Below are 12,767 nucleotides of genomic sequence, written 5' to 3' on the forward strand. Positions count from 1 at the left end.
TTAGATTCATTAAAATATTAAAATTTAAAAAATATGCAATTTGCTGTAAAATTGATGTCAATTTATTAATAAATGTAAAATATATTGAAAGGAATTTATTTATAATCACTCTTCTTGTATTCTATAATAAATTAAAAATCATAGTTGTTTTCTATTTATGTTACTGGTAATGTCTTTATTTGGTATCTGAGAAGTGACTGAGGGTCTGACCCAATGTCAGGAATGCAGTAACAGTGTTTCTTCTGGGAATATGTGTTTGTTTTTTACTTCATTATTTTGCTCAAACAACCAAATTAGCCAAAATTCATCATAACTGTGTAAGATACAACATGTAAAGACAATTATGTCTAAGTAGGATATTCTGTTATGTTAAAACATATATTTATTCTTCTAGCTGACCATGACAGCCGAGGTCAGTGGGGTCACTCAGACCTGAATCCTACATGACCAATTCACAGTTAAAGCATTTACTTTACACTTCATCTTCAATAACTAGAGAATAATGAAGAATATTGTCTGAACCTCTTACTGAGAGAAACTACATCATATCAGTATCATGTTTTGGGAAAGTTTCCTGGCCAGAGCTAAAGCTCCACCAACTTTAACCTTGAAGAAGCTCTGTGTGTGTGTGTGTGTGTGTGTGTGTGTGTGTGTGTGTGTGTGTGTGTGTGTGTCTCACTATCCTTTGTTACAGGTCCTGCCTAGAAATGCTGATATGTGACCTTGGTGGGTCACTTCATGCCTGAACCAGGACCTGTTTTCATCCAGAAGCTGACTTCTGCTGATGAAACTGCAAACTACCTTCAGTAAAATTTTCTTCAATTTATTGCATTTCTGACTCCTGCTCTTCATTCATCATATCTGGTCCTTGTATCTTTAACTGTAAAATCCCCTTGTCCTGATCTAGAAAGTATCCTGACATGATAAAACCATGTTTTTCTACATGAACTGTGGTAATACCATGCTCTGAATTCATCATGTTGTGTTGTGGTGAATAATGTCAGTGTTTTCTTTCTATATCTGTCATGTGATCTTCCCGCTGCTGCTCTCAGTGCTGTAATGAACACAAATAATTCAATATATTAATATATTTCACTTTCATCAGAGCAAAGAGAGTCAATGATGAAGTGTTTCAATAGAGGAATAAACTTAATATATTCCAATAACTTAATATCTGGTACAAATGGTTTCTGCACCCAAACATTACACTTTTGCTTATTAAACAAAATCTCACACTCTTTCATTGCTAGTTCTTAATAGTCTGTTGAATATATGTGTGTATATATATATATATATATGACAGCAACATTCGAATGGGACTTTTATTTTGGTCTGGTGGTGTGACGCCATAAGACTGCGACGCGCTCCTGCATCTGTTGTGATTCGGCTGAAGAAAGGTTTGTGTTTTTACGCATTATAAAGTAATTAATTCAATACAAACTTTTCAGTCAATGTAATCGTTTTTACAAGCGGTGTACAATAAATTAACCATTATTGAAAGTCACGTTGCAAAGCGTTATTAACATTAATGAACGTTATTTTTGGGAGTAAATCGCATCCACTCATGAGTAACAGGAAAATGAGCGTCTCATTTCGCTCTATATAACGTGAGTCAGTTTATCGGAAACATGAATTCAGGTATTGGAAATAAGTGATGAGAGAATTTAAGTTTTTTTTAAACTTCGAGTCAATTGAATCAATTGTTTTGTAAAATGATTCAGTGATTCGAATCAACGCGCAGCTGCCCAAACAGTGTAAACGAACGACAACAACAAACACAAACATGTGTAATGATAACTTTTACAAACCATCTGCAAAAGTGTACTCTATTAAATGTGATATACGAATAATTGAATACGAAATACAAATCATAAATATGAACTTTGTGTTATATTTTAATCATATCATTAAAGTCCATTAACTCTCACACCCCAATGCGCTGAACTACTGAACTAGAGCTGATTGAGATGCACCCAGAGATTTAGTTTGGATTTATTTTTCTTTCTGTTAATTACTCTCATCTTAAACAGGACAAACAGACAGAAAACCCCCTGGTGAAGCGACTGAGATCCATGTGACACTATTATAAAGATGATGGTTATTAAAGAGGAGAGTGAAGACATGAAGATTGAAGAAACATTTATAGTGAAACAAGAAGATACTGAGAAACAAACAGGTTGGTTTCATTCCCAAAGCTGAACTCATTTGATCCACATTAATGTCCAGCTCTACAGAAATGAGTGATATTTTTGAAGAGTGTCCTAATCTAATCTAAAGTTTATTTACTGTATTTATCAGAATATAATAAAAATAGGGTCGTCTTATATTCAGGGTCTAGACTTTTACATGTCAACAGTACACCTGCAACTAAAGATGCTCCAATCCACCTTTCAGTATTGGCCGATACCGAGTCCGATATCCTATACTAAAATAAAACAAACAAAAAAACAGTGCTGAATTAGCTAGTAAACTGTGCCTCACTGTGTGGAAGAGACTGGGATCATTGTTTTGTGCAAGGCATCAGGCTTGACTTAAATATTACTGTCCTAACTTTGTAAAACAATATGTCAAACAGACACAAATGAAATACACTGGGACTCTTATTTTGAAATATCTATACAGTATGTGGGCTGATTCTTCAGATGAGAGAGATAAAATACATATTCTTACAACCGTCTAAAACATATTATATAAAGGCCATAAAGTATACATTGTCATAATTCATCAACTCGAGTTCATTAGCAATCGCTTGGCATAAAAGTGTAGGGCGATTTTCCACTAGTTAATCGATCAAGGATGGTTTCATTATCTCAGGCGGATACAAAAGTATAAGAGGATGAAAATAATAAAAGCAAAAATGTGTCTCTAATTATACTTGGGTGGCCTGCCCAAGTAAAGTCTATGTGTGGGAAGCACTGGACTCTTTAGCACAGCCTCCATTATTATTGATGAAAGGAGGAGCAGCCTGACCGCTGAGAAGGCTGAAATGCTAATTTTTCTAAAGAAGAATTTGCCTCAAAGTGAACACACTTACTGGAAATCACAGAAGGACTGTAAAAACATAAGTCAGTGTTTGTTTTGTTTTTTGACAGATTTAAAGGTCAGGCAGCTACTGCTACTTTTTTTTTTGTCTTAGGGGAAAACATGAAAAAATTGCACTTTAAATTTCATTTTGAATGTTTGAATGGAGCTGACTAATTAAAAATGCTGCTAATTAAGCAGCACTATTGCACAATTGCAGTCATGTTGTGGGCTACGTATTTCTTCCTTTAGGGGAGTAGAACATTTGTTGCACTGTTTGAGCATGACGCTTTTTAGATGGCTAGGTTAAGCACAGTGCATCCTCCTGACAAATGTGTTAACAGCTTAATTATTAGAGAGGGGGAAAAAGATGGTATTGGATCAGTATCGGCAGATACTCAAGGTTGTGGTATCGGTTTCGGACTTGAAAAAGTGGTATCGAGCCACCCCTACTCTCTAATCCAGTATTGTGATCTGACACCTGGTAGAAAGATGACATGATTTAGAAACATAAATAAACTCCAGCAAGATAAAGTCCTTTTATAAACAAGCGTAGACTTTTATCGAGTATAATAATAGAATCATCTTGGAGAGAGTTTCATCGTGTTGACTGTCGTATCCGAACGCGACAATGCAGTTTGAATGCTGAATATCCGCGGTTTACCGTGGAGTTGGGCTACCTTTACACTGTTGCCAGGGGTTGTTTTTCATGCCCTATCATACACCCGGCGCAATGTGACTCCAGGCGCGATGCAAGTGTTTTTTGCAAGTTTCAGCTGTCAAGTTAACATTTCACATCCAGCACCCACATTGTTTAAATAGCGAATGCACTTAAGCCCATCTGTTCACCCATGGGCGTGCTGGTCTGAAAATGAGGTGTGTTCAGATGCATTGTTGGCGTGTTGCTATTTTGAGGTAACTGAAAATGACTGCACCATTGACCAGGAAAAGCCTGGTCTAAAGTCAATGGTGCAGAATTTTATTTATTTTTGTTATTTAAAGGGCGCGTTAGTAATGTGCCTATAGGCAGGTGCACAATGCGTGTACACTCTGCTTATTACACACACAGCAGCACGCAAACATGCTAAATATTTAAAATAAAAGGATTTCAATTTAAAAGTTTATTATTGTGTACATAAAGATAAAAATGCCTACATGTCGTAATGGATAGTCATTACATGTATCAGAATAACCTATTTGCAGTAATGACAAGTGAAACTGGCTAATTATTTGACCAGTCGTGGCAATACACACATGTATTTAAACTGACTCGTCAGATTGAGGGTGTCTATATTCCGCCATGTAAATAGCAATTCACCATGGTGCAAGCTTTTAAAAGGAATGGAAGATGAGACTCTGATTGGTTTATTGCACCCCAAAACACACACATGAATCATTAAGAGACTAGGTACAACCCTTTTGGACCATGCGCCAGGCTTGCCGACCATTTTTTCCATTGTTAAACTAGTAAAAGTGGATTCGAACACGCCCTAAGTATACCTACGCCATGCGCTTCAGACCATGTGCTTAGATTGTATGTTTGATTAAAAAAGACACAAAAGTAATTCCATTCAAGTGCTTTGTAAAAGAATGCATAGGTGCGCAGATGCTTAGTCTTTCTTTACAAAGTGGTATCGCCAACTACTGGCCTGGCATGCATAATGCAGCATTTTTAGTCATTTTTGTGAATCCGTGTGAACGGGAATTGTTTTGACAACATTGTCATTGTACAATGAAAAAACCCTAAGACACAAAAGCTGCATTTACGCCATTAATTCAAAGTCTTTGTAATTTCCCTTCCTGTGTATAGCTTGTGTGTCGCTGTGCTGCAGTGCTGGGGTCGACCTCATACCAAAGTTCTCTTAATGAGAAAATGCTTAATGTGAATCTTTGTGCATTGTGTTCATATTCTGGGCTAATCTGTGAGCCTGTATGCATCATCATCAACTGAATAACATGTATAGTGACTGAGTTTGCTCTTTTATAATAAGCCCATGAAGCCTCGTTACGTGCTTTTCACATTAGCATTTTAGAAAAGTCCCGCAAAAAGGGGAATCCTGGAGTTACGTATGAGGGCAACCCCAGCACTGCAGCGCAATGACACACAAGCCATGATACAGTTCTGCTCAAAAGTTTGCTTACCCTTGCAGAAATTGTGAAATTTTGGCATTAATTTTGAAAATATGGCTGATCATGCAAAAAAGTATTTTATTTAAGGATAGTGATCATATGAAGCCATTTATTATCACATATTATCACAAGGTGGAAACTGTGCCCTACGGCTGTCGATTCACAAGGTAGTTGAAGAAAAACTGCATAAACAGAACAGACCGGACCACATGCAAACCTCATTTGTACAACTCTAGCATGAAAGAATAAAAAAGTTGTTTACATGGGTTGTAACTTGTGCGCGTAAACTAACGTACGTATAAAAAATGAAGTATGCTTACTGTTTTATTGGCCCTATTATGGTAGTTTCGTCTGTTAATTTAATGATGGTGTTGGAGGGGTGAATGGGGGAGCAGTCATATGTAAAAAGTTTATAAAGGAAAGGGCTGAGGAGATACCCCTGCGGTGCTACCATATTCAGGATCAAAGTTGATGAAGTGTGGCCTCCCATCCTGACAGTTTGGGGTCTGTTACTTAAGAAGTCCAGTTTCCATAAGCTGGTCTGCACTGGCCTTCAGTACCCGGCCAGAGACCCCATCTGAACCAGCCTCTTTATGACTGTCAATTGTATGCAGAGTAGATTTGACCTGGCGTTGCTGTAACTTTATGGACGGTACCATCTCTGTACTACAGGACAATTGTTCTCACTATTCTGGCAGTCGAAGTGGGCAAAGAAATGGTATAGTGTGTCGGGAATGTGCTTTTGTTGTAATTCAAAATCGGATAGCTGCCCTTATAGCAGTTAATTGTCTTTATTCCCTTCCACATACTGTTAAAGTACTCTTCTATGCACTGCTTCTACCGGTGCTTAGCTTCTTTAATGCCTCTCCTTAATCTGCCTCGAGCTTCCTTGTAGGCCTGCGAGTCTCCAAATTTAAATACTAAGTCCCATTTACTGAGAAGCCCACTTACCTCATTATTTAGCCATGGTTTCTGGTTTAGGCTACGAGGCTTGCTAGCTGGATCACAGTGTCCGGCGTCCAACCACATCTCCCTTATTATCATCGCACAACAGTCCAAGCTTCTCAAAGTAATACAATCTTTTCTAATCCATCTGGTTATTTAGCGACTGAGCGTTGGAGAGAAAAAGGCTTGAAATAGCAGGCTTGAAGGGGTTAGCATTTAGCCATGATCGTACCCCACTTACCCCTTACGTCTTCTGTGCCTTCGTGATATGTATCATTTCCCCCTGAGATTGAGAAGCCTCTGGATTTAGATGAGTGTCGCTCTCCGGTGGAATTATTGTGGAGAATATGGTCAGTTTGCCTGCTGTGCACTAAATATGTGGACAAATACGAAAAACGTTGTGCTGCTGCGTGTGCCCGCGCCGCCATCACATTTTCCAAGTGGGTTTCCAAGTAGATCAAGTGCTGCCGGGAGTATGGGTGTGATGTGACCTTTGACCAGCCTTTCAAAGCACATCATCATGATGGGAGTGAGGGCTATCAAGAGGATTGACGCTGGTGACTTCTTTGGCAGCGGTATGATGGTAGTGGCCTTGAAGCAAGGGGGGACGATGGCTTGGCTCTTAGGGAGATGTTATAGATGTCCGTGAGGATTTCTGTCAGTTCAGTCCGCACCAACTGACACACCCTGTAGTACACACACTGGTATGTTGCCTGGACTTGCAGCTTTCTATGGGTTGACCCTACGTAGGGTCCTTTGGATGACAGCTGGGTCAAGACAGAGTACTGCATCATCAGGGCTGGAGGGGGTTTTCATTGTTGTTGATAAAGTAGGTGTTAAGTGTATTGAGAAAGTTGGTGTTGTCATCACAGGGTTGTTGATAGGATCTGTGATGGACAGGAACCTGGGAACTTCAGAGAATGTCAGAGAATTAACTCTGGATTTTCTGTCCATAAGCACGCTTTGCTGCTCTCACACCCTGGTTCAAATTGGTTATAGCAGATCTAAGAGCTTCTTTGTCCCCAGACTTGTATGCAGCATAACGTGCTTTCAGGAACATAATGTACCTCTCTGGTGAACCAGGGTTTCTGGTTGGCACATGTGGTGATATTCTCACATCCTCAACACACTTGGAAATGAATCCTGTCACAGACTCGGCATAGTTCCCTAGATTGATGTGCTGATTTACAGTGGTAGCCTCTCTACCAATTTATACATTTAAAACAGTCCTGGAGTGCTGATACCACTCCCTTTGGTCAAGTCCTTATCTGTTTCATAGATAGCTTGCTCTTGGTTAGTAGGGGCCTGTATGCTGATATTAGCATAACAGAAAAATGGTCTGAATTTCCAAGGTGGGGATGGGGGTCTGCCCTAAAGGCCTGTTTTATGTTTGTGTAAACCCAATCTAATGTGTTTTCTCCCCTGGTTGCAAAGTTAACATGTTGGTAATAAAGTCCCCAGTGATAAACACAGTCCAGATTAGTGTTTTGCATTGCACTGACAGTTGAGAAGTTGAGTGGTTAAATTCAGTCATAAATAATCCATTTTGTTTTCCAAAGAATGGACGTTAGCCAGCAAAATAGATGGAAGCGCAGGTTTGTAGGGGTTAGCCTTTAGTCTGATGATAATCCCTGCATGAGTCTTTCACACAGCTTGCACCACACCCTACGGCGATCAGTCTGCTGCTGTGTAGCCTCTAGGTCTTGTCCGAGTCGAATCCCAAGGTCATAGAGCGTTTTGGGTTTCAAAATCATTAAACTGCTAGATAAGTAGGATCCATGAAGTCTAAGCAAAGTACAGTGATTGTAGACTACTCTACAGATGGTACAATTAACAAAATGTGCACATTGCTATCAAGAGTCAGAGTAGCCGCCGCCATTATCATTGTCATTATTTTACTAAGATAAACAATCTGATGGCTAAAGAAGGTAATTTGTAACTTAAACAAGCAGTTTCAATGCAATGATAGGGCTTAAATCCTGATTGAAATTCTTCCCAAATACTGTTTCTATGAAAAATAAACATGATTAAATGTTAAACATTTTTCTTATATTTAAACATTAAATGGTGTTATGTATGTTGGTTATTTTTATATCATTGTTTTGTTTTTCTCTTGTTCCGCTATGCTGTCTTGCTTGAAGTTGGTTTTGATGTCTGTTGCTTTGTGCCATAAACTGGTGTTAACTTTGTCTATTTTGTCTTTTCTGCTTTAGACCTGATGGCACGGAAAGAGGAGAGTGAAGTACTAAATGAAGTGCAAGAGAAAGATCAATATAACAATCATCGTGATTTCATTACTGGAGAAAAATATTTTAGTTGCTCACAGACGGTAAAGACTTTCTCTAGAAAAATGACTGAAAAGACAGGGATTAGAAGTAATTTCATCTGCCAACAGTGTGGAATAAGTTACACTCTGAAAGGAAGCTTTACCAGGCACATGAAAATTCACACTGAAAAGCCTTACACCTGCCTGCAGTGTGGAAGGAGTTTCAAACAGAAAGGACACTTTGATAACCACATAGGAATTCACTCTGAAGAGAAACCCTACACATGCTCTCAGTGTGGAAAGAGTTTCAGAAAGAAAGCACACTTGAAAGACCACTTGAGAACTCACTCCGGAGAGAAGCCTTACACCTGCCAACAGTGTGGAATAAGTTTTACTCTGAAAGGAAGCTTTAAGAGGCACATGAAAATTCACATTGAGAAGCCTTATATCTGTCCGCAGTGTGGTAGGAGTTTCAAACAGGAAGGACACTTTGATGACCACATAAGAATTCACATTGACGAGAAACCCTACACATGCTCTCAGTGTGGAAAGAGTTTCAAAAAGAAAGGACACTTGAAAGACCACTTGAGAACTCACTCTGGAGAGAAGCCTTACACCTGCAAACAGTGTGGAATAAGTTTCACTCTGAAAGGAAGCTTTAACAGGCACATGAAAATTCACACTGAGAAGCCTTACACCTGTCCGCAGTGTGGAAAGTGTTTCAAACAGAAAGGACACTTTGATGACCACATAAGAATTCACTGTGGAGAGAAACCCTACACATGTTCTCAGTGTGGAAAGGGTTTCAAAAAGAAAGGACACTTGAAAGACCACTTGAGAACTCACTCCGGAGAGAAGCCTTACACCTGCCAACAATGTGGAAAACGTTTCGGCCAAAAAGGAATCCTTAACAGGCACATGAATATTCACACTGGAGAGAAGCCTTACATGTGCCCTCAGTGTGGAAAGAGTTTCAGTGAACATGGAAACTTTTTAGTCCACATGAGAATTCACACTGGAGAGAAGCCTTACAACTGCCAAAAGTGTGGAAAGAGTTTCAGTGAACATGGAAACTTTTTAGTCCACATGAGAATTCACACTGGAAAGAAGCCTTACACCTGCCAAAAGTGTGGAATAAGTTTCACTCTTAAAGGAAGCCTTAACAGGCACATGAGAAATCACAATGGAGAGAAGCCTTACATGTGCCCTCAGTGTGGAAAGAGTTTCAGTGTACATGGAATCCTTTTAGGCCACATGACAATTCACACTGGAGAGAAGCCTTACACCTGCCAGCAATGTGGAATAAGTTTCACTCTGAAAGCAAGCTTTAACAGGCACATGAAAATTCACACTGAGAAGCCTTATACCTGCCCGCAGTGTGGAAGGAGTTTCAAACAGAAAGGACACTTTGATGACCACATAAGAATTCACTCTGAAGAGAAACCCTACACATGCTCTCAGTGTGGAAAGAGTTTCAAAAGGAAAGCACACTTGAAAGACCACTTGAGAATTCACTCTGGAGAGAAGCCTTATACCTGCAAAAAATGTGGAATAAGTTTCACTCTTAAAGGAAGCCTTAACAGGCACATGAATATTCACACTGAGAAGCCTTACACCTGATCAGTGTGGAAAGAGCTTCAAAAAGAAAGGACACTTTAAAGACCACTTGAGAATTCACTCTGGAGAGAAGCCTTACACCTGCCAACAATGTGGAAAATGTGTCAGCCAAAAAGATATCCTAAACAAGCACATGAACATTCACACTGTCGATCTTTAGTGTGCAAAGAGTTTCAGTGAACATGGAAACCTTTTAGTCCACATGAGAATTCATACTGGAGAGAAGCCTTAAGCCTGATTTATACTTGACGCATCTGCAAGTTAGCTTGGGTGCACACAACAAAAATTATGTCATCACGGTGTTGGCGGAAGTACGTGTTAAGTGTGCGCGAACCCATTTCGCTAGGTGGTGTGCAAAGCGAATTTTTTAACTTTCCGTGCAGTCCTGCATCCAAACCTGACCGAGCATGTGTCTCTCACCACACTGGCACACAGTTTGCACGTCTAAATTAGTTGCTTAAATTTACAAAATGTGCCAACAATACCAGAAATGATCCCTTATAATTCAAATAAAGGTCCATGATTAATAAAAACGTTCTAAATGAAACTAAATGAAAATGTTTAATGAAATTAGAAAACATTTAAGAGATCGTTAATTTAGTTGTGTACATATCCATATATTTTGTGGAAAGACTTGCAGAAATAAAGCAAACCTTGAGGTTCACATAAGCATCCTGATATACTCAGGCGGAGTTGTTTTTGGTTCTTTGCTTAGGAGTTAAAAGAGGTTCAAAATACCTGAGCAGCGACTTAGCAAACATCTCAAGTGGATTTTAGATGAATATGTAAATGTGTGCTTTCAATAAAAGAATTAACTCAATGAGAAAACAGCATTTGTGGAAGCATCTGATCATTGCAATGTAGATTTTTGCATTAGCTCTGCAATTCAGCACTGCAGTCAAGTCATGTTTCTTTAAAGCAAGTAGCTGTACAGTATTAAACATGAAAAAAAAAAAAAAAACTGTGACAGTATCACTTTCAATTATAATTACTTAATATTCTATTATAAAAAGCTCAAGAAAACACCAACCTATTAACCTAACCTAACCAGTGAATGATTTTTTTTATGATATTTACAGTAAACAGATATTAAATATCTCAGGCTAGAAACATTACACACAGACAGGGCTTAGGCTAAGCCAGGATTAGGCTTTACTTCAATTAAGGTGTTTAAGTAGCTTTTATATACATACCTCAGGCAACAGAAAGTTTTCTTAAGCCCTATGTTTACATTTTTCTTTAAATGAATACAACCAATTAGAAAGAATGCAAAAGTATCAAAGAACAGTCCATTAAGGTGTGGGAGTCACTATCAAGCACCTTTTAAAGATGGGATGTCCTGTTCTGACACATGGTCACAGGAGCACATGGTGTGAGAAGAAGGCAAGATTATTTGCTTTAGTAATCTTATTTAAAATATGAACTGTACATAAAAATGTGTGTGTGTGTGTGTGTGTGTGTGTGTGAAGGTGTAGAAGAAGCCTTTTGTCAGGTTTTATGAAGTTTTTTTTATTTTGCATGTTGAGAAATTCAGTTTTCGTTGCCTCAGGGCAACGTTGTGCGATAAGGGGTACTTTTCGAGGAGGACAATACCTCACATTGGCAATAATGTGTTATAAGAAGGGAAGATGCAGGGTTCCTGGATGCGCAAAAATGCCAAAGTGTTTTTCCCTTTTTACTTAAAGCTGCTGTCCGTAACTTTTTTTGTGTTCAAAATTTACAAAAATTATATAATGAGAATGTACAACATCAATTTTCCAAACCATGTTGTTGTTTTACCCTGTATCATTATGGTACACTTATAATAAGTGTTTATATTCAGACTATTTTAGACTGGTCTGGTAGGAACCGCTGCGGAGTATCACAGTAACTGCGTGACTCGCCATAGACATAAACAGAGAGAAGTAGGTCCGGCTACGAAGTTTTTCCACAAGTCACGTACAGTTCTGTTTATTAACCGCTAGAGGGCCAAAAATGCCGGACTGCAGCTTTAATGATTTTTTTACATTTTTGAAAAAGATTTGTGATTTTATATTGCTCTCTGAGCATTGTTTTATAAGTTTCTCTATGGTTGTATACCATTTTTGCACAACATAATATTTTGGGGATGGTCAAAATGATGTGGAATATATATATATATTTTTTTTTTTCATGTGCCATTAACATGTGTGCAGTAGAGGGTTAAGATATGTCAGTACAAGTTACTTTCAGTTAAAACAGCTCAAACATGCACTTTAGTCTAGGAATAGCTTAAGCCTTGTCTGTGAAACCGGGGGCTTATCTTTTAAATCCATCACCGCTTTTATTAGTTACTGCCAAGAAGCCTGTTGATCAGACTGTTGGACTGTTCTTAAGTTCTTAAGGGATTAGTTCACTTTCAAATGAAAATTAGCCCAAGCTTTACTCAACCTGAAGCCATCCTAAGTGTATATGACTTTCTTCTTTCTGATAAACACTCTCTGAGATATTTTAATAAATATCCTGACACATCAGAGCTTTATAATGGCAGAGAACAGGGGTCACGAGTATGAGCTGAAGAAAGTGCTTCCATCCACATCTATCCATCATATAGTATGTTATTGCCAGATGTTTGATCAAGTGTTTTCCTATAAAGTTCACATATAGTGTGTCAACAAATCTGATTAGGTTATTGTCTGAAGTGTGGAGGTGATGAGCTTTGATTTCTGTTTTCTGTAGAGTTTCCAGTCTCTCTCAGCTCCTCCTGAATCTACAGATGTAAATGACGATCTCTTCAGTTCTCTCTCCTCTTTTGATGGTGTGAGAGAAT

The 12,767-nt window shown here is 38.6% G+C and overlaps 3 protein-coding genes across 4 annotated transcripts in view; all 3 read left to right on the forward strand.

The window, feature by feature from the left end:
- The window catches only part of LOC127511103 (gastrula zinc finger protein XlCGF57.1-like), a 125,721-nt gene extending 114,922 nt beyond the window's left edge, over positions 1–10,799 (forward strand). Inside the window, exons 1-3 of one of the 2 annotated variants that reach the window (XM_051891623.1) lie at positions 1,271–1,397; positions 2,031–2,176; positions 8,310–10,799. In XM_051891623.1, the coding sequence (XP_051747583.1) occupies positions 2,092–2,176; positions 8,310–9,982 (1,758 nt within the window). In that variant the 5' untranslated portion in view covers positions 1,271–1,397; positions 2,031–2,091 and the 3' untranslated portion in view covers positions 9,983–10,799. Of the gene's footprint in view, positions 1–1,270; positions 1,398–2,030; positions 2,177–8,309 lie in introns of those variants that run through there. The other variant, XM_051891624.1, reaches the window with a different exon arrangement.
- Positions 1–12,767, forward strand: part of LOC127511452 (uncharacterized) — a 332,174-nt gene that overhangs the window by 219,271 nt on the left and 100,136 nt on the right. The window lies entirely within an intron of this gene.
- LOC127511453 (uncharacterized) overlaps positions 1–12,767 on the forward strand; it is a 60,124-nt gene that overhangs the window by 7,219 nt on the left and 40,138 nt on the right. The gene's annotated exons all lie outside the window — the stretch shown is intronic.

This window comes from Ctenopharyngodon idella, chromosome 4 (genome assembly GCF_019924925.1).
Source record: "Ctenopharyngodon idella isolate HZGC_01 chromosome 4, HZGC01, whole genome shotgun sequence".
In the NCBI taxonomy this organism is placed as follows: domain Eukaryota; kingdom Metazoa; phylum Chordata; class Actinopteri; order Cypriniformes; family Xenocyprididae; genus Ctenopharyngodon; species Ctenopharyngodon idella.